General features: G+C 47.5%; 1 protein-coding gene across 4 annotated transcripts in view; it reads right to left on the bottom strand.

Annotated features, from left to right (window-relative positions):
* The window catches only part of LOC119170723 (ETS variant transcription factor anterior open), a 144554-nt gene that overhangs the window by 36217 nt on the left and 81512 nt on the right, over positions 1–26825 (bottom strand). For all 4 annotated transcript variants that reach the window (XM_037421965.2, XM_037421964.2, XM_075886825.1 and 1 more), the window contains exon 2: positions 19157–19315. In XM_037421965.2, the coding sequence (XP_037277862.1) occupies positions 19157–19313 (157 nt within the window). In that variant the 5' untranslated portion in view covers positions 19314–19315. The remainder of the gene's footprint in view (positions 1–19156; positions 19316–26825) is intronic.

Here is a 26825-nt window from a genome sequence, read left to right as displayed (position 1 = left end):
TTAATTTGTTTGTTATCGTCTATGAGCTCTCGAGAGCGAAGATTCCTTCCACGTACGCGCACGTAGCTATCGTAGCCGACGGCAATCACTGTTCTGGCATAATTGTCGTCTTTAATGTCAGCATGCCTAACGAAGGCCATCCTCAACGATTTACAGCAGCCTTTATCGTACAGGGGTGAAGAGATGGTTCATCCAAGTTTAAAAAAAGAAAAAAAAAATAAAGTGTAGAGGCAGAAGCAAATTGAAGTAAAATGTAATAAATCTCGAATTTACGTGGAACTAGGTAGCTCATTATTGTCAGTGGTATACACTAAAATGAACTATAGTTCTGCTGTTAAATCATGGAATAATACGTACACGGGCTGGACACGCAAAGCAACTGCATGCATACAATTATGAGTCCCGCTGTGGCTCCGGAAACTTGGACCGTCTATAGTGTGTTAACGTGCACTGGCATCGCGAGGTCTCTGCCGTTTCACCTTGCATCGAAATGCGATCTTCGGATCAGCAGCCGAGTACCGTAAAGGTGTAACCACAGCGGCGAAATGTATAATGCACACTGTGCGCAGTATGTTGGCTATATGTACAGTTCATCTGCTGCCGAAGTAACCAACGGTTACTTTCGTTACTGTTACTCTTTAAGTCCACGAAGCTTGGTCCACCAGCCAAGACGTTAGCACATATACTGCGCCAATCAAACTAACAATAATAACAACTGTCAGGGCTTAACGTCCCAAAACCACCATATGATAATGAAAGACGCCGCGACGCGCTCTTCGGAAATTGCGACCACCTGGGGTTCATTATCGTGCACCTAAATCTATAAGCACACGGGCCCCAGGCATTTCCGCCTCCATCAAAAATGCGGCAGCCGGGATTTGATCTCGCGACCTGGGGGTCAGCTGTCCAGCACCAGAAGCACTAAAACAACCGGCGGGTCTGTGTCAAACCACGAGTGCTCCGTACTCCCGCTTTTAGTTCATGTGTAAATGCACTGATAGATTTACCCCGGCTTTAAAAGTCTCAGCACTTTAGATAGAAGCCTCTATTATTTCAGGAAACACCATAATCATCAGTTACTTGTTCAGCAAGCGTTATCAACGTAAGCGTGATGCAATTTTTTTTTGCGGTTAATCTTGCGGTTGACTTTAAGTATACTGACTCAAACATGAGCAAATGCTTAAGATAGCACGCTTCTGCGTATACAGTATAATGCCGCGTGTGTAATTCTCTGTGCGCATTCCTCTCTGCAAGCGGCATGAAAAGCGAGGACATAAATACTCGACGCACAGGAAGTGAAAGTACTGTAAAACAATGGTGCCTCGGGCGGGAACACAATGCACGCACGGCGCTTCACGGCTGATGACCACACCAAACAAAGCACGCACTCAAATTATCACTCTTGGTGTTTTCATTTTTCCCGCTTGTTGTTGTTGTGGTGGTGGTGGCGCGGCTCCACGTAGTTGCCAGTGTGTACCACAACCTCTCGTGCATAATAATGTGGCATGTCAAATATACCGGTTACGTTCTTCAGGTCTCAATGCGTGAGCATTACGAGGTGCACGATCGAGAAAACGACTGCAGCGGTTTGTGTTAATCCTGTACCGTGTTCATGCGTGTACAATAGGAACGACGAAAAATTTAGGCCACCAATGCAACTGGTGGTAATGCTAACACATTTCTCTCACGGTTGAACCACTTGTAAAATCTGAAGACGTCTTTCGTGGAAAACCGGCTTCAAAGGACTAATACGCCCAGAGATGAAGAGCAGAGCGTCTCGACGTCCATTTATTGCGGCGTAGATCCGAGAATCACCTGCACGTGCCACGCGCATCCCTCGTCTTTCTCCTCCTCTCCTGCGCACTATGTCCACTGTTTTTAACACCACTCTCTTTTTTGCAGGTCGGGCCTCATAAAGGGTGCTTACCAGCGCAAACGACAGGGCAGGAGGGGACAGGAGAAGAGACGAGACAGAGCGCTGAACGACAACATGAGGCTAGAGCGAAGAAGTCCTGTCCCCTCCTGCCCTGTCGGTTGCGCTGGCAAGCACCCTTTATGATGTTTTACCACCACGCCCAATCCCACTGTCTCTTGAGGTCGGGCCTACTTAGCGCAATGATAGAGAACAGGTTGGTAATAGTGAGGGTGTTTCGATCACGCATCCAGACTCTCGAAAATTCTCTAATACGGCGTTTTAGTGGTAGTGTCCAATACTAAAAGTCTCCAATATAGAGTTTTGGTAGTGGCGACCCCAAGCCGTCGGGGCACAATGCTCTTGCGCCATCATGTACACCAGCTTGGTGAACAGGAAAAAGCGCAGCAAGCAGGAAAGAATCCAAGAGCTCGATTGCTCAACGCATTGGTTTTTCCAGAGTGTTAAAGCTCTCCAGTATAGAGTTTAGGCTGTAAGGAACGAAGCTCTCTCATAGAGAATTTTAGTGTACGAAACCAAAGAGAACTTGGTTGCGCACGCTCTAATTACATTCCTTTGCACTCTCATACGCACCCGTGGTAAGTGCAAAGAACACAAGTGCTTACGTATACGCAATCGCTTTCGAGACCAGAGTACTAAAACCTGTAACTATAAGACAAATAGAGCCACGGGATAATTTTCTATAGCTATACAGCTAACTGGTTATCCCAGCTACGAGCGACACACGGGACGATGCGGTATGCGTGGATCCCGCGGGCGCAAATGCGCGACGGCGTCAGACGGTTCACCGTCCGCGCAGCGTCACTCACGCAATGCGCGCGCGGCCATTGTCGCCGCGGCGCAAGGTCGACACGCGTCACAATGCACAACAACGCCTCTTCTCTCTCCCCTCCCCTAAGAGACAGCAGGTGCGCGCTTCTTTGCAGAAGCACAGCTCCGAGAAAGGAGTGAGAGAGAAAGAGGAATAGCGACAGCAAATATCGTGCACACAGCGCTTTAATTTCCTCGCGGAGGGGGAAAAAAAAAGCAGCTGCGCGTCCCGCTTATTTTCCTTTCGGTATTTTTTTCTTCTTTTTTTTTTAAGTACCGGCTGGTTGCGCTCCAGCACGTAGGTTGAATACCGCGAAAGCAAAACAGGTAATGCGTTCGGCAAGTCTACTTCGAGTTTGCGCAAGAGCAACAACGGCGAAGAAGACACGGCGCTCCGCATAATGCACCCGCTGACTATTCGCTCCATTCCATACATTATGACGTGCGGTTATCTTGGGCAGAACGACTCGCGTTAAGACTGAGAAAAAGAAGAGAGCGGTAGTTTATTTACAGAAAGACAGAGAGGCCGGCCCGCTACTCCACACAGGGAAGAAAGGGAGGCTGGAGGAACAAAGAAGATACAGTGTACACGGAATGACCGTCAATTATATAACTATGTGGACAAGCTTGCCCAAAACAAGTTCCTGCGCTCGGTAGACGCCTTGTAAGTGGCGCACTCGCCGCGGTGGTCTATCCGGTAGTTACGGTGCCGAATGCTGAACCGAAGGTCGCCGGATCGAATCCCGACTGCGGCGGCCGCATTGTCGATGGCAGCGAAGCGCTGTATACGCCCGCATGCTTGCGTTAAAGAACATTAGGTGGCCGAAATTTTCAGAAACCCGCACTATGCCGCCTCTTATTGTCACATAGCGATTTTGAGACGTAAGATCACGACAACTGCGTTCATATAACTGCTCGCTAAATACTGCCGCAGCGGTTCACCCGATGAAAACAGGCGTGCACATTCCAACTAATTTACGGCGCCATCTCGGCAAGCACAAAAAAACACACACGCGCGCCAAAAAGAAAAAAAGGTGACAAAAAGAAAATCAGACTAGACACCATACTGCAGTGAACATGATTGTGTCATGGTCACCACGCACGAACACACGTTTCCGCCGCACCGAAAAGTTTACTCGTTTTGAATCAGACCAGCGCCTCTATTTTATCAATGCCAGCCAGATGCGCCCAATCTACCTGCTTCACCACCCTCTCCTCTAGCCCTTTCATGCTCTAGCCCATCACGCAGCGTTCGGCTGTTCTTTGCGGTCGTGGGAAAGAGAGCTCTTCATGGAGTGCCTCACGACGGGAATATAATTGTTTGTTCAGTAGTGTACAGTTCCGTGGGGCGGCGTCTTGCACCCCTCGTTATCACAACGTTGGCGGTCACGCTGGCTCAGTAAGTGATACGGTGTTTTGAGATAGCGTGTCGCCGTTCGTGGCGCTATGCGGGCAACCAATGGGAACGCGTCACGGTGAAGCCGCCGTATAAGTAGCGCTGTGAGGTGGCGGCGGCATTGCTTCCAGTCACAAAGAAGGAGCACGAAGGAACAAATATCTGGCACACGTACGATATTGTATAGGGACACACATCATCGCGTCTCCGTGAGAAGGCGCTCGGAAGCACGTGTGAAGCAAGCAGCCCTATACCACTCATGTGGCATCGCGTCACGACCACTTTCTGAACTAAGGCGGACCGATGGCTCCCGTTGAAGAACGCGCGTGTACCGCACTGGCATTGAATGAAATAAAGGGGGCGTTGATCAGACTATACTACGAAAGTATGGCACCCGTTTGGTTCAGGAATACTTTCACCTAAGGCATCCCTTTACCGCCATTTTGGGCTCTTAAGTCGATGTTTTCTTGCTTTTGTATTTTGCGAGGTGACTTATTAAGGCCATGAGACATCGTATATGCACCAACACAACGGCTTACATGCGTATACGCATCTACCGCAACACAGTTCCTTTAGATGTTAAAACATGCAAAATACGAAGCTTGACAGCCCAACATGACCGCACTGAATCCCCATCTGTAAAATAGTCGGGCCAGTTTAGGTTTCATCGTCGTCGAAAGATTCAATATCGGCGGCCCTCGAAAAACAATGTTCCAGACAGCGGCGGACAGGCAGGAAAAATACATTGTATACTTCTGTGTACAATGCTCGACCTTGTCTTTTCCTCCTTTTCGATTATATTTTTTTTTTATCGAAACGAGCCGAGAACAGCACACCTGCTTTCTGGAGTGTTGTTGCACACGAGCAACACGCCTCGCGTGCACTGCTGTTTCGTGTCGTTTCCTTGAACATTGCGGTACGAATACGGCGAGCTACAGATGGAAAGGTTACTTCGAATGCATCCGGCGAGCGCACCAACGGTCACAGACGAAATCCCATTACCAATATAGGTGTATTCACTTGGCAACGACCAATGGATGTAGAGTGCGAGTTCCACTAGCGTTTCTATTTTTTTCGCGGTCAAACGTGCCCATTTTTTTTTTAAGTCCACCCAAACGTTATCGAGGAAAAAAATCGTAGTTTGAAAGAGGCCAAACTGCTAGTAAAATATCTGCCATCAGCACCGGTAAAATTATTTATATCAATATTTATTATTTTATTCTCACGAAGATCTCGGAAGATCGTTGTCGACCCCTCAGCGCATGGTGGCGGTTGCCAGAAGCACCCCTGACGATGCGTGGTGCCGTCACCTAGCGCTCATCCATGATTAGTAAGCAAAACCTGCGCACAATCACTTTACTGCCGCAAAATTTTCACGTATAGGATTTCACTACGTCTTCATCAAAGATAACAGATGCGGTCGTAACGTGGTAAGCGCCGTGGCTGCATTTTCCCCTGTAGACGTCCTGATGATGTTCTGATGACACCAGTAAATAAAGACGACAAACAATAGTCATCCCAAGGCCAGCGACGCCAAATCACAGACCTGAACGGTTAACATCAATGTTCGACGGAATGAGTGGACTGGCACGTATGTGCAAATTCTCGTGGAATATATAGAGTGGTTATTCTAATAAGGAGTTACTGAGCGGAGCATGTTCGTATGGATCTCAGGATGGTACTTCTAGGATCCAGGGGGAGAAACTTGTCGTTGAAAAACTATACACCAACGAAAGGGTCGAAGTAGTGACCCGCAGGTCGCGGGATCGAATTTAGATCACAGCGGCCGCATTTCGATGGAGGCGAAATGCTAAAGACCCTTGTACGTAAATGTAGGTAAACACATCAAAGAACCCCAGGCGGTTGAAATTCCCGGATCTCTCCCCTTCGACGACCTTCGCAATCATATCGTGGTTCCGGGACGAAGAACCCCGACAATTATTGCTATCATTATGGGGAACACAGGAGTGACGAGAAACGCGCTCTACTTGCAAATGAGTTTTACAAGCACGAAGGCCCACATACTGTGTGATGTGAGTGCACGTTAAAGAACAGCAGACGGTCCAAATTTCCAGAGTCATCCATTACAGCATCTCTCACATAGTGATATCGTGGTTTTGGGACGTAAAATGACGGACTTCATTATTGGCACTCACTGTGTGCGAGAAGTGCCCGAGATCGCCCGTGCGGCGATCCACACGCAGACGGCGTGCCCGCGCGTTATCTCGCTCACAAAGACGTAGTCGCCGCAAAAGCGACCGCCGCGCACGGCGCGTGAAATACGGGTCCGTTCACCTTCGGCGCGTCCTCGCGGTGTTTATACGTACTCCTGCGGCGCTGCGAGAGACAAGCTGGGCTGCCCTCTCGAATATAATCCCTTGAGCGAAGCGCGGCAGCAGTGCCTTGCATGCCGCCAACCGGACGTCCGGTTCGTTTGAGTCTCGGCCACGTCGGCGAGAAGCAAACCGGCCTCTCCTTCGTTGTTCTGGACTACGGTGTAAGAGACAGTGCTCTGGGCCACTGCCAAGTGCCGTGGGCGGCCCCGCATCCGAGTTCTGGGAAGTTACCGCATACATTACAAAATGCACAGGTGTGCAGTGCACGGCTGCAGTGGCCGCGACACGCTATGGATAAAGACTTTGCTTATACTTCATCTAGGTGCCATCCGACATAGAGTGGCTATATTCCATCAACAATGACTCAAAGATACAAGACTGTCCTTTCTCACATTAGCAATCAAAGGGACACACACATGGCATTACTTGGTAAATACAGTGCTGCCTCTTTCTCTCTCTCTCTCTCTCTCTCTCTCTCTCTCTCTCTCAATACGTACCGACTGCGTTTTGCTTTTTCCAGACACGCAATAAAATTCCGAATGAACATCGCAAAAGCGAACTTCAAAGTTTTGACCCCGACAATGCCAGATTTATTTTCGCGTGCCGCCGTTTCGCAAAGATGGTCCAGCTTGACAATCCGTCAGGCACGTAGTAAACCGATATATGAGCAGCCGAAGTGATTTATTACGTGCAATGGAGGGCTATTTCCAAAATATCGAAAGTCTCTTCAGCTGATGGAAGCTTTGACACGGTGACTCGTTTTCACCAGCAACCCACCAAACAGAAACTTTAGACCCCCGAATCATAACGTCGGCTCCGACCTCCCACGTTTTATCACAACTCATCACTACAAATGTCCATCTTGCTGTAAACAACTCTACATTTCCTATACTACAACCACTTCTTAACACCACCAAAACTGAAATGCCATCTCTCGACCTACTGATCATCGCACCACGACTAGCCAATGACAAAACCACAGGTGCGAACTTGCCGTTTACGCATTGAGCGCATGAGAACCATCGGCAAATGGAGAGAGATAAATGGGAACTGTTTAAAACAAACTCTGAAAGCTTAAAGACGTACACAGCAAGAAATTAAAAAAAAACGGAATATTTCTCGTGCAGAAGCAAGGCACTCTAAGCTTTGATGGTAGAACGCGACGAGGGACAGCCAATGGGGAAAAAGAATAACAACAAAAAAAGGTACGACTGCAGACGGATAAATTTTGTTCACCTTCGAAATGAGACGTTCCCTCTAAAAGCCCCGCTTTAATTTCCAGCAAACGTCCTTGCACTTAACGCAGACCAGTCCAGGGTAGTCGCGGAATTACTGCGAAAAGAGGAAAACTGAAGGGAACAAACAGGACGCAATGGTATTTGGGAAAACCCCAAGAGTTCGTGCGAGGGAAGAAGCAAGAATGTAAAAAAAGAAAAAAAAACTGTTCATAGAAAAAATAATATTAAAGACGACGTCCCGAGTGCGACTGCACCGAGCAGCGAGAGTTTGCTAATCGCGCGAACAAACAACGATACCACCAAGCCCACCAGTACGCCTTTTTTTTTTTTTTTTTCCTTTCTGCCACACTGGCGCAAGGGCGGCATGCGTAGTATACCTAGTAGGTTAGACGTTACGGTTTTTGGAAATATATATATCGCGATAAGGAGACTCAAGATGATTATACCCGATTATCAGCGCGTGTTCACAGGCGTCGAGGATCCCACCCGACGTAAAGCCGTAACGCTGTTGGAAAGATATTTAATAGAGTGTTAGAGAAAAAAAAAAGCGCATATTTCGTATTCTGGCGATGTGCGAGCGAGGTTTTCCTCAATTGACGGAAACTAAAGAGAAAGAAAACACAAGATCCGAAACGTCCCGGACGGCGGCTCCAGTGAGGTCGCGTTCCTCGGAGGACGTTGTCACAGTCTCTGGACGCATGACTGTGTCCGGCGGGGGAGTGGGACCCCGCTGCTTAGTACGAGAGGCTCGCACGTGCCCACATCACATAGACTAGAGGGCCTAGCGACAACATCCTCGGACAAGCCGCTACAAGCACACAGACACGGAGTTAGCGGATGGCTGTGGCGTAGATGCACGCATCCGGCCAGTCTCACCCATGCTGGGCGAACAAGGCAAGGCAGCGCCCAGACGAGACCAGGCCTTGACGACGGCAACAGCCAATAGAGATGAGGGATGGAAGGGTTGAAGAACATGGCGAAAGCGAACAAGAGAAAACAAATAAATGTCGAGAGAGGGAGACAGACGAGCTCGACAACCCGCTACACGTCCTCGTCGCCGCTAAAGTACGCGCCTCGCCGCGTAACGGCAGTGACTGACCTGAACCAAGGGCACCCACATGTTTTTCTTCGCCCTGAACGGCGCGGCGAGGGACCGTAACAGGGCGACAACCACCGCTCTCGCTCAATCATGCCCCTCTCCGCACACTGAGACTTTTTGTTTTTACTCCTTCTCGTTTGATTTCGGGCGAACGATTAACGGCGGCCCAGTGAGAGACACTCCCTGGCTGCAGACGGTAATTAAACGTCGTCGTTGCCGCTCGGCGCGTACGCAGACTAACTGTACGAGCAACGAGGCCTATGTATACGCTACATCTGCGGCGAGTTGCGTGTGTGGCGAAGCAGAAGGGAAGTTGTTTGATTGCGTTGCTATCCCCAAGTGACCCCGTAGTTCTGATGTGAAACGCCAGGTAGAAATCAGACTTGTCTCGCGGGCTTAATAAATAAGTTCGCTTAATTAGGTCATGCCTTAACGAAACCACAGGAATCCAAGTCGCAGCCGCAGGTCAAGGCATCGGTGGAGAATCAGCCTGCAGGAAAATACAAATGGGGTGCTGTAGTATCCGTTAATTCAGCTGACAGCACCACCTTTCACACTTTGGCAAGAAGTGCGGTAGCGAACAATTAGCAGTCCGCATCGTTGGGGAAAGTACTTTGGTCCGATATACAATTATTCGACGATTAAGAGTTGATTCGGCGAAAGCGGCTTGAGGCGTACATCCACACGTCCTATCTTTTCGTATGCGAGTTGACCCTCCTCCCGCAGCCATCTTGGATTGTGGGCAGTGCAAACTCGCCACACGCATGCAGTAGCTCGCTCACGCCTTTCTTGCTCTGCGCCCGTGTCGGACAATTTTTTCTTTAATTACGCGCACGCAGTAATAATTCCCTCACGGGAGCATCTTTCTTTCTACTCCCGTATGGTGTATATATATAGCGCACCTATCTGTCGAATCCCTTTTTCACAGGGTGGAAGCGGGCTTAATTCTATTGGTGCAGCTTTTGAGAGCAGGAGTAATGCGATTTTGGTGCAGCTTTGGAGCAGTAAAAAGGGAGTTTTGGAGCAGATCTGGGGTATATTTTTCAGTTGATATGGTTCGACGCTCTCCATCGCAGAGCGTGTGCGACGGCGGTAGCTCGACAACGGTGCGGCGCGTTTGTTTTTTTTTTTTACAACACTGAATGATTGATTGATTGATTGATTGATTTGCACGGTTTAACATTCCAAAACCACCATATGATCATGAGAGACGCGGTAGTGGAGGACTCCAGAAATTTCGACCACCTGGGGTTCTTTAACGTGCACCCAAATCTGAACACACGTGCCTACATTTCCGCCTTCATCGGAAATGCAGCCGCAGAAGCCAGGATTCGATCCCGCGACCTGCTGGTCAGCAGCTAAGTACCTAGCCACTAGACCACCGCGGCAGGACGCAACACCACTGCCGTCATAGTTTGAATAACAGCTTTGCTGTTAAAACACGTATGTAGTCCATAATAAGGTATGAATACAAACGCCAGCTTAACAAGATTCACGCATTCTGTTCACGTGGAGCAAGATTCATGCGCGAACCGAAATACGACGGGACCGGACCAATTTTATATGAACACGGTTGCGTCCTTTGTGTCACATGAGTTGCTCTGTCGATGATAAAACTCGTCTAAATGTGGCGTTGCAGACGCAAATTGCCGTTTAGGCGCAGCTTGGCGCAACAGGTCAGGATGGCGCAATGGGCGCAGCACTTCCACCCCTGGTTTCCGCTTTTATCGGTTGGTACGTCATAAACGAAAACTTTATCGAGCTCATATATTCATAACCCTGCAGCCGCTTTCCAACGCAGGTAGTATACACAGACGATGAGTTGCAGTTAACGAGAACTGTCTACAGGTGGCAGCACTAACCTCCTAGATAACACTAGATTTTCCAGTGTCGAAGAGCGCGGCATCGTACTGCGCTTGCGCAAGTGGCTTAGCGATGACAGCAGCAGAATACCGATAGTGGTGGCGATGCTATACAGTGTATATTATAGCGTACAATAGAGACACATAAAAAAAGGCAGTTGTTCCCTGTAGGAAAAGAGGGTCATTTCTCCAGTGAGCACGGCACAGCATCGTAGTAGGAGAGGGTAGGGCGAAAATAGAAGAAAAGCGCGATCGTGAGGCCACCTTATCGAGCAGCGTATCCACACTGACGAGCGTAGGTCGGGGTTCAAATACTCTCGCCATCAAAAAAACACGGCTACGTGTATATACGGTGGCAGCGGCAATCGAACCGAGTACATCCAGCACTACAAGGCGGCTGCTTTGGTGGCGTGCGCTCTCCCTAAGACGGCAGAGACCGTCTCGATCCATAGGGAGAAGGCAAGACACGCGCTGTATATATATATATATATATATATATATATATATATATATATATATATATACTTTTGTTGGTTCTACATTATACTTTGTCCAAGTATATAAAGCTTAAATTCCTTTTGACAAAGTTTGGTCCACCAGACGAAACGATAGTGAAAGAAGATCGTGCTGCAAGACCATAGACAGTTTTTATTCTCTATTCTTTAGGGGTCCGCGTGATTTTTTTGCTGACGTATTATACATATATATATATATATATATATATATATATATATATATATATATATATATATATATATATATATATATATATATATATATATATATATATATATATATAATTACTCACGCAACACAGTTACGCACACTACGTACGCATAATTGCATAATTCTCTATTCACAGTACCTATTGTACATATTTATGTGTGACAGTCGAGAACATTTTGCTCGGGACCATCTCCATCAAATTCCTGTTCATGATGCATGTTGTGGCTTGGGGCCACTTGGCTCAGTACCCGCACGTTTTAGGGGCGAAGCTCCTTATAGCGGCACCCGTTCGTCCCCCGTAGTATGTAACAAGAATAACATTTTGACCTCCAAGGTGGTGCCGGTGAGAGACTTCTTCTGTGCGTTGTCGAACAATAAAAAATAGTGCTCAATGTACATGTCAATGGCTGCTAATAATGAGAGACAGGAGCATTCGGCTTTTAGTTAACGCGCAGGCTGCGATCACCATTAGCAGCCATTGGCATGTACATTGAGCACTATCTGACAAGAAAGGGTTCCTACGTTATACTCGCTGGGTGTAACCTCCTTAGCTTTAGAAAGGTTTAGCGAGCGTTGAGCCGCAGTGCCATGAATACAATGAACTTGTATATACCATGATTGAACTCGAGGTGGTTAAAAATGGGAAGTAGATACGAAGCGCAAGCCGTAAGAAAGTAAAAGCCGAATTCTCCGCCTCTCATTTCCCATAAGGAGCCATTGGCATGTACATTGAGCACTATCTGACTGAAAAAGTTTGCTACGTCATACTCGCTGGGCGTAACCTCCTTGGTTTTCGAAAGGTTTAGCGAGCGTTCGGCCACAGTGCCATGAATACAGTGAACTAATATATACCATGAACTCGAGGTGATTAAAGGTGGGAAGTGGACCCGAAGCGCAAGCCGTAAGAAAGTGTGCGTGTGCCAGCTCTCGTTTAGTCCTTGGAATGTCCACTGGATGGCGGTGCTTCTATATGGGGAATATATGATGAAAAGATGCGAGATGGTGGTACTTGGAGTGTTGAATAGATGGACGAACGGATACATAGACAGATGTATGGATGGACGCATGAACGGACGCAGGGGCGGCTGCATGGACGAACGCAAAGACGGACGCACGAACAGACGCACGCACGGACGGGCTGATGGACGCATGGACAGTCACACAGACGGACGCATGGACGGACGGAAGCAAGAACGAATGGACGGACGAATTCTTCGCCCCACTCTCCATCATTCACTCCGTGGATATGCTGCCATTTTTTTTAATTGAACCCCCCTCCACGTGTTTGTTATCACAATTAGGCTCCACCCGTCCCGCCTCCACTTTCGTGTGCACGCACGCCTTCAAGACGTACCCACTGCGTGCGGCAGAATAGCAGTCCCGAATAGCCGGGCCCCATTGCGCGTGAAATTTTCCATTCGCGGCCAGCGTGCACGTCGTTCTACGTCCCTATACTACATACACACTAACTTCACCGCCCCCGTTCACCGAGAGGCGACGCCTTCGTATACCACCAGCAGTGCGTCCTTGAAAAAACGAACCACGAATGGGGCGTCGCGCTGTAATTATAACGGGGACCGCTGCACGGCGCTTTCGCGTAAGCAACCACAGGATCCACAACGTATAATATATATATATATATATATATATATATATATATATATATATATATATATATATATATATATATATATATATATATATATATATATATAATATATATATATATATACTCCTGGGGGCATGCAGGCGCAGCTGTGGCAGAAATCAGTCGAGGACGGAGGAAAGGATTTTATCGGCGCAATTTTCCCAGTCGTTGACACCAAGCGCACTCGCAGGAACTACCCAGACGAGGTCGCGGCGGCCATTACATGCATTGACAGTGCCGATGCAAACTACACAACGAAAAATTATTCGAACAGTATTGGCGAAATGAGGTCAACTGTAAATTTAAGATAATTTTAAAGCAAACAAATAGTAGGAAAGAGAAGACATTTAATCTTTACAAGATGGTCCATGAGAATACCAATATCTAAAAGAAAGTAAGAAAGAAAAAAAGAAAAAAAAAGAAATATAGAAAGAACGAAAGAAAGAAAGAAAGAAAGAAAGAAAGAAAGAAAGAAAGAAAGATAGAAAGAGAGAGAGAAACGCAAATAGTTGAATAAAGCGGTACGTCGAATAACCTATATACCTCACGATCAAGAGACGATTTTCTTGTTTTTTTTTTTCTGTCATTCGCTCATACTGGTAGCCTTTCTTCTTTTTTTTTTTTTTTTTTTTTTTGAGGGGAGGGGGGATTTCGAAAAATGGAATAAGGCGAACTCCAACAGGCGGCCTGTCTAGTCCCGTCTGCGTCACAGTGCAGTCAATGTGACCGCTGTCTACGAAGATACAACAGAAGAGCAGAGCTCTGAAGTGATCAAGGGTGCACAGATAGATATGGGGCGTTTTCCGATCCGAGATTGCGCCTGATCGAAAGCGCTAGCAGAGTGGGCTATCATCGGCAATCTCTGCGTAAAAGTGGTACGTTGAACGTCATATAGCTTAAAGTCAGGTGGCGACATGCTGTGGTGCTACGTGGAAACACAATTTCATACGCGCGTGTTCCACGAGCGTTCTCACACAAACAGCTTCAAAGGAACAGGTATAAGCCCCATACTCGCCATGCATTTTAGGCGAAGTTTATGTACTTTTTTCTCTATAACCACAATATCTACAGTAATTATTTTACCATCATTGTTATCAAGAGCCATTCCTCTTCTTTGGCACTGAAAATTGTAATGCTGATTTTTTCGTAAATTTTAACTTCAGGTACTTAATTATCACTCGATAAGAGCTTTTCGATGTCGTGTTGCAAAATAGCACTATCTCACACGACAGTAACTCTGCTTCAGCGTATTCCCTATTACGTTATCTGAATACTGGCCTGAATCTGTGACTCTAGTTACTGTGGTAGCTGAGAAAAAGGAACATAGGTACGAAAAAAAGCATGTTTTTCGATAATCGCATTTAAAGTTGAAAATCTGCATTATTTCAGAAGTGCGACGGGATAAACGCAAATTTAGGGACCCGTTCTATAGGCAACTGCTAGATACTCATGAACAATATATATATATATATATATATATATATATATATATATATATATATATATATATATATATATATATATTTGCTTTTTGCGTTGAAACGACTAGCCTAGCGAGCCTCATTTGTCGCCTGCTACGCAGCCGTGTCAGCACAGCACTATCGACGCAGTTGAAGGGTGCGTAGGCCTGTGCAGTGCCCTGGCAAAATTCTAAAAGAGTTCAGAACATTCACACGGACTATACTGCCATCGTTAAAAGTGAACACAGCATCAAGAGTGCACATCTACAGTGTTTGGTACCCACAGAAAACTTTTTCGGAGCGTGCTGCAACACGACAATCTAACAACTCGTTATGGTTTTGAGTTTTCCCGTGGAGTCATTTAGAAAATAGTTCTGGATGAGCCAGCTCCAGATAGTTTGACTTGACATTCTCAATAAGACATGCTGAAAAGTGTTTTTTATGAATAAATGGTCCACCGCTCAACTTGGCTTTTTTTTTTTTTTTCATCAAATTCCGGCATCCTTCGAGCAAAGGCCGTGAGATTGATTGGTATACTTGACCGTGAGATTGATTGGCATCCTTTGACGCCATGTAAGAATATATTTACCGGACAGCCTTTCGCATGTCCTCCAAGCTGGCTCTATTTCTTTAAATGTCCGAACGATAATACTTTTGGTGCTTGCCAATGATGACACCACTAAGACCTTCCCGACCAGTTATAGATTTCCCGGCAGAAAGCTTGATGCATCTGCTTTCTTCCGTTTTCGCAGTTCTGGGCACATTCTTATCTGAATGTGCAAAATGCGCGCCAAATTGCAAACTGTAACTTCTCCATATGAGTATGATGATTGAACTACAAGGAATCCCTTGCTACGTAAGAATAGGGGCCCGCCAAGCCATCGGACAAGTTTTGAAGTATGTCATATTTAGAGAAAGAACGCCGTACTAAGACAAACAAACGACTGATTCTGGTTCAGAAAAGGCTGCGTATTTCAAATAACACAGAAATGTTTTTGTCATTATTTTTGCTCACTCTGTCCTCTGAATAAGGCAACATGTTCTAAATTACACTAGTGTAAAATATTACAGTAGCGTCGGTTTAGAGTACGTCAATTTCGTTGCTGGAATAACAGCTCCCTCTGTATTGTTAAGCTCTAGCCCCCCCCCCCCCCCCCCACACACACACACACACACATTTAGGTCACTACAGTGCTACCACTTGAGACAAATTACCCCTGATTAGGCAACGAAAACCCCCGCATAATATCCATGCATCAATCATGGGGTCTTGCAGCGAGCTTTGACGAGAAACAAAAATGTTTAAACGCACACAACTTGTCGTGGCAACAGCTGTAAAAAACAATACACAGAGGCGCATTCCTTCAATTTGTGTCATCCTATGAAATGGCCGGAATAATGATCGGTCAGGTATACACACGGATGTACCCACACGCAAAAAAAATATTACGAGCCCTCCCTCTACATGGCTCGGCTGAAATCGACGGCGGAATACTAACGTGGTCTTCCCTTTAAAAACGGGCCGCTCTGTAGTTAGTATACGTGCTTGATGTATGACAGCGCGCAAGGCGGCGGCATTGCGGCAGCAGGCATATAGTACAGCGCGATTACGCAGCTTGAGACAGATGCCCTTGCAATGAGACACGAAAGGAGAGGAAAAAAGAAAAGGCGTCGTAAATCTAACAGCAGCTGCAACAGTACACGTGTTACGAAATTCGCTCGGCGGAGCTTCGATCAGGCAAGAAATAAAGCGCTACAGCACAGCGGGAAAAGCGACGATTAATCGTAAAATTTCTCAGACTTTTCCCCCATAAGATCAAGCCACGGGCGTGTGTGGCCTTAGAATTGAAGCAAAGATATACAGTCGCTGACAGATTGAACGCGAACACGAAAACTGCAAAGCAGTACAGCTCGCGCAAGCTGTAACACTAGAGCAGCATCTCGAGTTCGTAATTATGCGGTTACGGAAGACTTTGGATCACACATGCAATGTTCGAAGCGGTAGCCATGACTACGTTATGCGAACAGGGGAAAAACAAAAACAAAAGATCACGTTTCACTTCGGCTATCTTTTACCTGTTCGAACTGCCCACATGTGTATATGTTCTCGCTTGAAATTCTACCTCAGAATCGAATGCAACTACTTAATCAGTCGCTCACTGAATAGCCGCTGTTACGGACTTTTCACTTTCCTCCACCTTCACGCGTATACGCTGGAAAGCTGGATTTCACGGTCACTTTCTTTTTTTTTTTTTTGTCGGCTGGTCGAAGTTCTCTTGCATCGTATAATGCAAGGTATTCCCTCATCAATAAGCGTGTTGCCGGATCCTCATGGCGTGCTCTAGCTATCAAGTGAACGCCGAACGTATAGGTGCGCTATTGCATGGCCTCCGAGATTGCGAGCGCGCAGCGGGTTTTACGCCACGCGCTCGCCATCTCGGAGGCCATGGCTATTGCAAACAAGTTCTGCGGAATCCCGCAAGGTGGCGGTAGTGTTTAGAAAAAAAAGCTGACAACCACCGTTACGTTATGACACGAATCCACGAGGAAATTCATGCGGACTTTTCAGAAAGAAAACCTTCTAGTTGCAAAATAAAAGTTCGTCCGGGCCCGGGGATCAAACCCGGTGCTAACGCCTTTACGGGCTGTCGATCACTATCTGAGCAAGCTGGGGGGCTAGAAATTGGCAGCGCGAGGGCGAAATAGTCGACAGTTCAAAGAGCACCGACATTGAACAGTACTAATGACTTTTGCTGAATCCAATCATGCAAGATTGAGGAAAGATCGAGTCACATGTATATTTAGGTTCTTCGATGCTCTTCCTAGTCCACCGCTCTGTGCAGGGTGGCGACATCTAAAAATTATTATTATTATTATTATTATTATTATTATTATTATTATTATTATTATTATTATTATTATTATCCGCGCCATGTCAGTAACCACTTTTCGGCGGCACATAGCTAGCACGCGGTTGTAAAAAGCTCTCGTGCACTGGCGAATGCAGCATCCAGGCATCTTTTTTTTCCGAGCGCTGAGACCCAACCGCTTTGCGAGCTTGTTTTGGCATGCGCGTGGGCGAAGGTGAGGGCACTTCCACGGTGGGCGTACCAACAATGCATCCCGCCACCCTGCACGGAGCGGCGGGGCAGGATGTGCATCGAGATGCCCTACAGTATATATGCTACTTTAGGTAGCATGCCCAGTTACTCTATAGGTCCCTCTAGAGTTACAGTATATGGCACCCCCTTATGTCTTTCATAGGAACGCCATATATAGGGGGAGTCATGCCCTTTAACTCTAGGAGGAGAAGGGGTCCAGGGAAAACCACGTACAGTAAAACTCTAGTAACTGTCCATGGCTCCTTAAAGACATCTATAGTAGTAGTACGAGGCATAGACAGTAGGCCAAAAATTTTCAATTCAAAACTGTCCTTTAAGAGATGCGTACGAATTTAGTTGCGAATTCGTGCTGCAAGCGGGTGGTTGTCAATTATCTTTCTCAGACGAACCTTAAATAGACGCTATAGGGAAAACATAATTTACATCGTTCTTGTAGGTTACCCTTGATTTGATTGATTGATTTGTGGGGTTTAACGTCCCAAAACCACCATATGATTATGAGAGACGCCGTAGTGGAGGGCTCCGGAAATTTCGACCACCTGGGGTTCTTTAACGTGCACCCAAATCTGAGCACACGGACCTACAACATTTCCGCCTCCATCGGAAATGCAGCCGCCGCAGCCGGGATTCAAACCCGCGACCTGCGGGTCAGTAGCCGAGTAGCTTAGCCACTAGACCACCACGGCGGGCGGTTACCCTTTCACAACACTTTTGCCTCGAGAAGGCATTCTGTGTAAGTTATGAGTAAATGCGCACTAAGAAAATACAGGTGGCGAGACATGCGCCATGAGGATCTCTCATGAACACGCCATGGGTCTTGTCACAGATTTTCGACAGCGTATGATAAGCCCTACATGATTATTCATTGGAAAAAAAGTGTAGACGTTACATTCTAAGGGTGTCAAAGACTTGAAAGTTTCGTGGGAATATTATTCGTGCAGTGTGGCAGAAGCTCGGGGAAAGACTGAAAACTACAATATCGCAGTGAAATTCAAGAGGGAAAATTTTAGCACGGAATAAAAAATGATAATTTTTTGGCGTTAACATTTTTTTTTTTCGCCTGCTAAAGAAACTGTGATGGCTCATTGAGAATAAAGAGCTGTAAGGAACCGGCCTAAACTTGCACTACGCCTAATCATTTCCAACATCCACTTCCGGGCACTCAATTCTAGTGATCACTTCCGGTAAGTGCGTCACTTCCTGTCGGTCTACACTTATGCCATCTCCTAGCAAGGAGCACCTCTTACGCGAGTTCGGTAAGCAATTGAAGTGCTCATCTGAACGTCATATCCCATTGCAGAAAGATAGAGGAAAATGGCCAAGCAAACAGCGAGGTCTCATGCTCATCCTGAACGCTGTGCGAAAGGCGGATCCACGAAGGATACTCAGTGCGTGCAGAGGTTAACAAGACGCGTTCGATCTGCTGCAATTTACTTATTTAATACCTTTCGTGTCTCGTCTCAATTGATATATATAGGGCATACGAGACATAACGTGCGAGTATATAGTAAACGGCGCGTACTGACCGAGCCCCGTGGGCAGGAGGGTGTCGTCGTGCAGGTCGGCGAGCGTCATGGACAGCGGCCAGCCCATCTGCGAATGGGGCGGGAAGTGAGCGCTGCGCCAGGAAGGGCTCATCGGTAGGCTGCCGCCGCCTCCCCCTCCTGGGTGGTGGTCATCCATTCCTGCACGCGGAGGAAAACAAAAACACGGCTCAGGACCAGACTTGCACAAGTTACAGCAAATAAGTAACCGATTACAGTTACATCCTTTAAAACGCAATTGATCAGAGTGGTTAAGTACAGCCTAGGAAAACCACGTTATGATTATGACAGACGCCGTGGTGGAGGGCTCCGGAATCGTTTCACCTAAGAAAATCGATTGATCGATTGCAGAGACGTAATCGATTACTTCTGAGTTACTTTCTTTCATAATTGTATCGCCGTTACATAACAGAAGTTAACTCAAACTACAACGACGAACTAGTGTGGCTATAGCACTGTGGCAGAGAGAAGGCAGGAGGCACGTGCGAATGTTTCAGGCTTACTGTGTCTTCACTGATAAAAAAGAAAAATTGTAAATTTAGGGCCTTGTTTTCTTTGTTAGACACAATAATAATGAGAACTAACGAACAATGATGCCATGGAAAGTATAGATGATAATATTACAAGTAATTGTAATGTCAATGTGGAGAAAAAAATGTGAACAAAATATTTTACCTATTCATTTCTCACATTTATATTACACTTACTATTAATACCTTCACACTTTCTTTGGCATCACTGTCTGTTAATTCTGTGACGTAGCGTTACGTGTTGTTCTCTTTCAGTTGGGGTTGTTTTTTTATTGTTGTCGCTGATTCTTGCACGTCTTTAAGAGGCCAGCTGCTACACTGAACACTCTGTCAATGCATGCGCAGCTGCTGCAGTGAACACACGTTTCAATGCATGCGCTAGAGAAAAGGGCGGTGTTGTGGCGTAGGAGCACCTTGCGCCGCAGCTCGTAGCAGCGCAGTGCTTCGATGCTATAGTGTCCGAGTCTCTTATCAAGTGTTGCGCTTCGCTTTTGACGGCGCTCGTGTAAGGCGTTGCGGGGAGCGACAAGAAAAAGGTGAAAAAAAAATAGAGTTTAAGTCCATTGAGACGGTGGACTCTATAGGGCCCATTTTTCTTACAATGTGATCGCATATTTTAGTGAACAACAACTGCTGCAGATGACTAGTTACAACTTGATTTTGTAAGAAAAATAATAAATGAGTCATAAAAGATTACCAAGACTTAATTACAAGAAAATGTAATTTATTTACCTAGAACGTTGCAGTTACGAAAAAGTAATCAACCATGTTACAAATCAAAGAAAATATATTCTATTATAAGTAATCGATTACTTGTAACGCGTCATCTGCAACTCTGCTCAGGACATGCGGTGTGCTATCATCAGTCGGTGGGTCTCGGCCGACTCATTAATCAACATATAAGTTCACTCTCACAGATACCTCAGACAGGATTACACGTGGGGATGGGTCAAGGGCGAACCACACGTGCTAGTTTGGACATGGCAAAGTACCGCCACGTAGAATTAATCGGTTTTGTTCAGCTCTGACCAGTGCACAGGATTGGCGCGACCTTTCTGATTAGCTTGCAATGGCGTCAGCGCGGAAGGTGACTTGGCGGAAAATGACGACGCCGACAATGGCACGCCAGCTATAGGGCGAAACGGAGGCGAATGTCGAGCTTCATGGGGTAGTGCGACGGCACCTAAGCTTACTTCCCGACATGCGAGAGGAACGCATCAAACGCAACGATCGACTGGCTATAAATGCGACCCTCCAGTTTATTACGTCATCATACTAATTCAGACGCTTAAGTTCATCTGCGGCAATGCAGTGCCACGGTTAGTCATTATTTCATCACGTGACATCTTTCGACGGAATCGTGGTGTCGTGAAACCTCACAGCGCTATCCAGGTGCTTAGCCGGAAATTTATTTTTCTGGCATAGCAATTCTGCTCAAAGCCCCGCTGCGGTGGTCTAGTTGCTAAGGTACTCGGCTGCTGACCCGCAGGTCGCGGGATCGAATCCCGGCTGCGGCGGTTGCATTTTCGATGGAGGCGGAAATGCTGTGCTCAGATTTGGGTGCACGTTAAAGAACTTCAGGTGGTCGAAATTTCCGGAGTCCTCCACTACGGCATCTCTCATAATCATATGGTGGTTTTAGGACGTTAAACTCCACATATCAATCAATTCTGCTCAAACCTTTATGAATGTTCGAGCGTGTAACGAACAAATAGAGAGGCCATAATCAGAGACAACAAAGCTTTAATGCCCCCCCGCCCCCCCCCCCCCCCGCGCCGCCACCAATGCTGTTATTACCCTACAAACTGCCCTGCCGTGCGTTCAGTACGGGTTGCCAGAGTAGCTTAGTCACAAACTGTTTCACAGTTGAGTCCGGTTAAGCGCGCAAGATCACGAACTGCTTTAGCCACGGTCCTTCGAGGAATAATGCTCACATCGGTTCTCGGTCACCTCTTGTGGTTGGTGGAGGAGGGAAGGTGATAAATAGAGTGGAGGATGGGGAGGTTACAGCCGAGCACGAACGGCACTTCCGGTATACGGGAAAGCTATGCGAGCCCCCGCTGGGGCTGCTTTTACGGCCCAATCCATCCTCACATCCGCCATCGGGCTGCCGGACAGCGTTAGGAGCGGAACAAGCTTATATAGCAAGGACATTTGCGCTCGCACGAACCTGAACTTGCCGCCATGTTTCACATACTGCTCGCAATGACACACCACGACTTGTTGTTTTTGCTACGCAACGCGTCCCGCTATGGGAGCCCAGCCAAAAAAAGCGAGGACGAGAGCGTTACATAGAAAGAAAGAGAGAAAGAAAGAAAGAAAGAAAGAAAAAAAAAAAGAAAGAAAGAAAGAAAGAAAGAAAGAAAGAAAGAAAGAAAGAAAGAAAGAAAGAAAGAAAGAAAGAAAGAAAGAAAGAAAGAAAGAAAGAAAGAAAGAAAGAAAGAACGGGAGCTCGACCTGCGGTGCACCCGCCGATATGTGTGCAAAGTGTAGCGGCGCGAGGGACCACATGTCATCTGTCGTTCCAGACGAGTGGCTTCAGAAGCGCCATAGCGAGGATCCAGAGGCTCATTATTTTGGTCTCTCTCACATGTAAGCCAGAAACAAGAGCAAAAAATCAAAGAGCAGGGTCAGTGCACACGCAACTCTAAAGGTTAGTTGCGTGCAGAGTTGACCAACGCACGACGTGAGCTAGTGGGTGGACTGGGGTGGACTAATCATCTTAGGGATTGTGCGAGCCAAAAAAACAAAAACACGATATGATTACGAGCGACACCGTAGTGGAGCGTTCCGAAAACGTCGACGATCTGGCGTTCTTTAACGTGCATCGAGATCAAGCAGTACACGGAACTTCTAGAACTTCGCATCCGTCGAAATGCGAACGCACCGACCGGAATCGAACGCGCGACTTCCAGGTCGGCTAAGCTGAACACAGTAACTGCTGTACGTCCGCGGCATATATGTCGGGTGGGGAATCATATATCTCTAGAGAGGGCGATCACAGTATGAACATGACAACGACGGAATTCTGCTGCCAGCGGAAGCAAAATCAAAAGTCGTCTGTAATTTCTGCCTTCATGTGCTTTTTTCGGGGCCATCGTATACAGTATAGTATAATATTCATGGAAAGGACAACAAAATACGCAATCCATGGAGGCCAGGAGAAGAGATAGCAACAGTGGAGCACGTGGAATCTGTCGACCAGCAACATAGCCGTAAACTCGTCCCGTAAAAAAAAATCTTCTCCAGGACTTTTCCCACACGCTATGTGCATGAAATCATTCTAGAGGTGATGCTTCCGCACGCCACGTAATAACGAAATGAGGTGACAAGCGCACGGAAGCTGGACAGTTCTCTTTTTTTTTTTCTTATTAGGCTTCTGTAAGTCTTTTGATGAGGGACGGCATACTGCTTGAAAAGTATCTTCTGATAATATCGGGACGTTCACCCGTTTCATCATAGCACTTTCGGTGCAGTTCGCTAAGGTCATTGTGCAGTTGCTGCCCTGTGGCCATATTAACGAAAACGCACTGACAGCACATCACGGATATGCCTGGTTATGGCCGTTTAGTACAAGAAAGTGGAGACACACACTTAGACTGCGCGCACAATGTTTCACGGACATCAATTGGATGCAAGGACCGGTAGTCGGTATACGACTAATGCATCTGTACTATCCCCCCCCCCCCCCCCCAGTATAACAACAGACAACAGTCCCCGATGACTAGCATCGTCAGCACCAGCGGCCTTGCTGTACATTCGGTGTATCTGACATTCGACATCCTCATGCATATGAAGATCTGTGCTGTTCGATAGTCTTCGGTGACACGCTACGCAAGGATGTCCTTTATAGCACGCAGTAAGTTTAACCATGAGTGCTTATGACGAGTCGAAGCTCAGCGGAACGTTGACTTCTGCGTTTTCTCAGAGCCTAGATTCCGGTGTATAGTGACACCTAAATCGAGGCTTTGGGAAAACGATATGGATTTGAGTGTTGCGACACCTGAAGTGTTACCGCCATCCAGTCGTTCGCTTCAAACACAAAGACCAAGTACGCTGCTACGTCTGGCTACCTTGACGATGACCGGCGCCTGGTGATCATAAGAAAGGTCTAACACGCATAATGCCGACCACCCGAAAACCTAACTAGAAACAATGTTCACAATTATATTGCCGCACGAATACTCTTGCTCAAACATTCTTTTCATTGGCCCAGTAGGCGCACTGACAAGACCCCGCAGTAACCCCCTCCCCCCCCTTCCTCGGCCACTCGCTGAACGGAAGCAACCCCGAGAAAACCGAGAGTGGATGAGCAGTCTCTTCTTCCTCGCCTCCTCCGTCGCGCAGCCGCTCCACCGGATGCGCTCATCGTGAACTTCCTCGGCACTGGTCAACTTGATCGGCGTCCCCCCTCTCTCCCGCAACTACGAGGCAAGCGAGCCTTGAGCGAAGAGAAGCATCTCGCAAAGAAGATGAAGAAAAAAGAACCGACCCTATAATGTCTGCTTGCCGCTGGCCTTCTCGTGGTGGTGTAGTGGCGGTGGCAAGGAGAAAGGAAACAACAACTTGCTCTCCCCCGCGCCCGCCAGCACGCCCTCCCCTCGAGATCTCGACGCCCCAGCATAGCGGCAAAAGCGCCACCAGCAACAACCCCCCCCCCCCCTACTTCCCCCTCCTTGCGATCCCGGATCTGGCGCGCCGACGACGTTTCGCCATAAACGCGGCGCCCGGATTTCTCCGGCCGCAAGTGTACAGACCTCCCCCCTCGCTCACCCCTCTAACTTTCTTACTTCCTCCTCGGCGAAGCGCTGCGCTGTCCCGAGGCGCGCTTTCGCGGCCGTTGCAGAGCTAGCAGAGCTGCGGCTCCCTCGCGGAAATTCCTCCTTCCAGCAGGTGCTGCAGGCGATATCGCCGCTGTGTCAAGGTGGTCGGTGTGGTGCTGGTGGTGGGTGCACGCGCGAAAGCTCTGTGGAGCACACCGCGGGACGCCAGCGGCTTTGTCCTCGAAATAAACTGCCCTGAGTCAGCACCCTTCGTGGTAACGGAGATATCGTCACGAGTCCACATCTCCGCGAAAAATAACGGACGTCGATATTGTCGGGTTTGTCGTCGTCGCTTCTAGGCACTCACGTATATTTATTGTGCGCTGCTGTTTGACCGCAAGGACGGTTGGTTGCAGTGCTACGCGCAGCCAAGTGTGTCACAATACGCAATGCAACGCTTGGAGCTATCTGAAGAGAACCGACGGAATCAGTTGGTGGAGCACCGAAAGCGTTGTTCGGGGGGGCCGAGGGTTCGGTCCCTGCCCACGGCGAGTTATCTTTTCATCCACTTTTCTTCCTTCACATTCGCATTGCAATTACTTCTAATGATATTCCCTATACTTCCCTTGGCGTAATTGTCTCTTAGTTCTAATTACTATTGTTTCTAACAATGAAAACTAGCTCTTAAGTTCACCCTTCTTTCCTTAATTCAATGTGATATATGTCACTAACGAAAATCGCTTTACAGAACATACGTGAAGTTATACCGTTTACGCTGCACTCAGACTCCGGCATATTGGTTGGCCTCTGAGGGCAAACATGGCGGTGATAGCAGTCAAATGTTTCACATCACAGATTTCTACCACCCGGTCCCCTCCAGATGGATCCGGTCACCTTAACATCACCATTCCCCCCCCCCCCCACCCTTCAATCACGTTATTCTAGATAAAACACAGCACAAAATTGCCTTTCCTCGGGGCACACATTTGGCGCGAACACATATGCACATTCGCGTTCCCAATCCCGGCCGGAAGAAATTCTCGAAATTTCCGGCTGCAAGGCATAACCAACCATCTTGATATGGTTACGGCGCGAAAATGCAACGCCCACCCTACAGACGCAGCAGCGACCAGAGTAAAACAGCATCGTCTGCGGAAGGAGAGCAGCAGAAGCGTCCGAGGGCGCCGCGCATTGTCTGCGCACGGCGCACATCATCACATCCGCGAGGAAGAAGAGGAGGGAAGACACAACCGATCGGAACCGGGCGCGATCACGCCTCGCCCACATCCGGAATAGACTCGCACTATCGAGGGTGAGAGGAAGTCGTACACCGAGTGAGTGAGTGTGCAGGAGGTGGGGGAAAGGAACGGGGGGAGGGGCAACCACGGCGTGCCATCGCCCCGCGCCGTGGGGGCAACGGTCCAGATTTTGAGCCGCCGAAAACACGCACCGCTTTCTGCCATGGCGGAGCGTCGCCACGTCGTACACACATAACAACGCGGAACCGTATTGAGAATGCAGAACAACGCCGCTATGATCCTAATGCCGCAGCAGCAACTCGGCCGCCCCGGCTGTCCGTCGAATATTTCGCAATCGCGTGTAACACGCTATAGGTGGGTATCGAAGTGATTCCGGAAACCTGAATTACGGTATAACGCGTTTGTATGTATGTTGCACAATGCACATTGTGGGCATGGTATGCAGGCACAAAACGAGGAATATATGGCCGACGCCTCACTCGTTGAATGCTCCCCGCTTGAAGCATCAGAAATACATACGCACACTCCTAATAAGAAAGATGATTACATATTTCGGGTGTGTTTACTGGCCGATAAGCGCCGTAGCGGTGGGGGCCTCCATTAAAGTACAACCCCCTCTGGTTAACGAAAGCCTAATTATGAAGGTGCACACAGGTGTTCCCGCTTTCCATCCCCATGCATTGCAATGGGACCGCCATGACCTCCAGTGAAACCCGCGTCTTCGAACGTATGAGCGCCACACCTCGTGCTTGCTTTGCAAAGTACTACGGTGGTTTACTCAAGATGACACGTAGTCAAGTCGACGATGATTCATCGAGGATGTTCAGTCGACGGCCTGAAAAAAGTAGAGTAGACCCTAAAAACTGTGGCTCATGCCCACACTGAGGGACTGGCCGGAAGCCAGTCAGTTTGTAAAGTAAATTATGGAATTACAACTCAAATTCTGAATAATTCGGACATGAGTATAAATGAATAAAAATTAGGAACCGAATAAAAATTATATAGATCTGAATCAGTGAAACCGAGCATCTGGACGAAAAAAAATAGAAAAATTTGATATTATAACCTAAAGCTTTGTGAACCTTTAGGAAATTTGCAT

Source organism: Rhipicephalus microplus, chromosome 2, assembly GCF_043290135.1.
Source record: "Rhipicephalus microplus isolate Deutch F79 chromosome 2, USDA_Rmic, whole genome shotgun sequence".
Classification (NCBI taxonomy): Eukaryota; Metazoa; Arthropoda; class Arachnida; order Ixodida; family Ixodidae; genus Rhipicephalus; species Rhipicephalus microplus.
The sequence above is the reverse complement of the archived record's forward strand: the minus strand, read 5'-3'. Positions and strand labels throughout refer to the sequence as shown.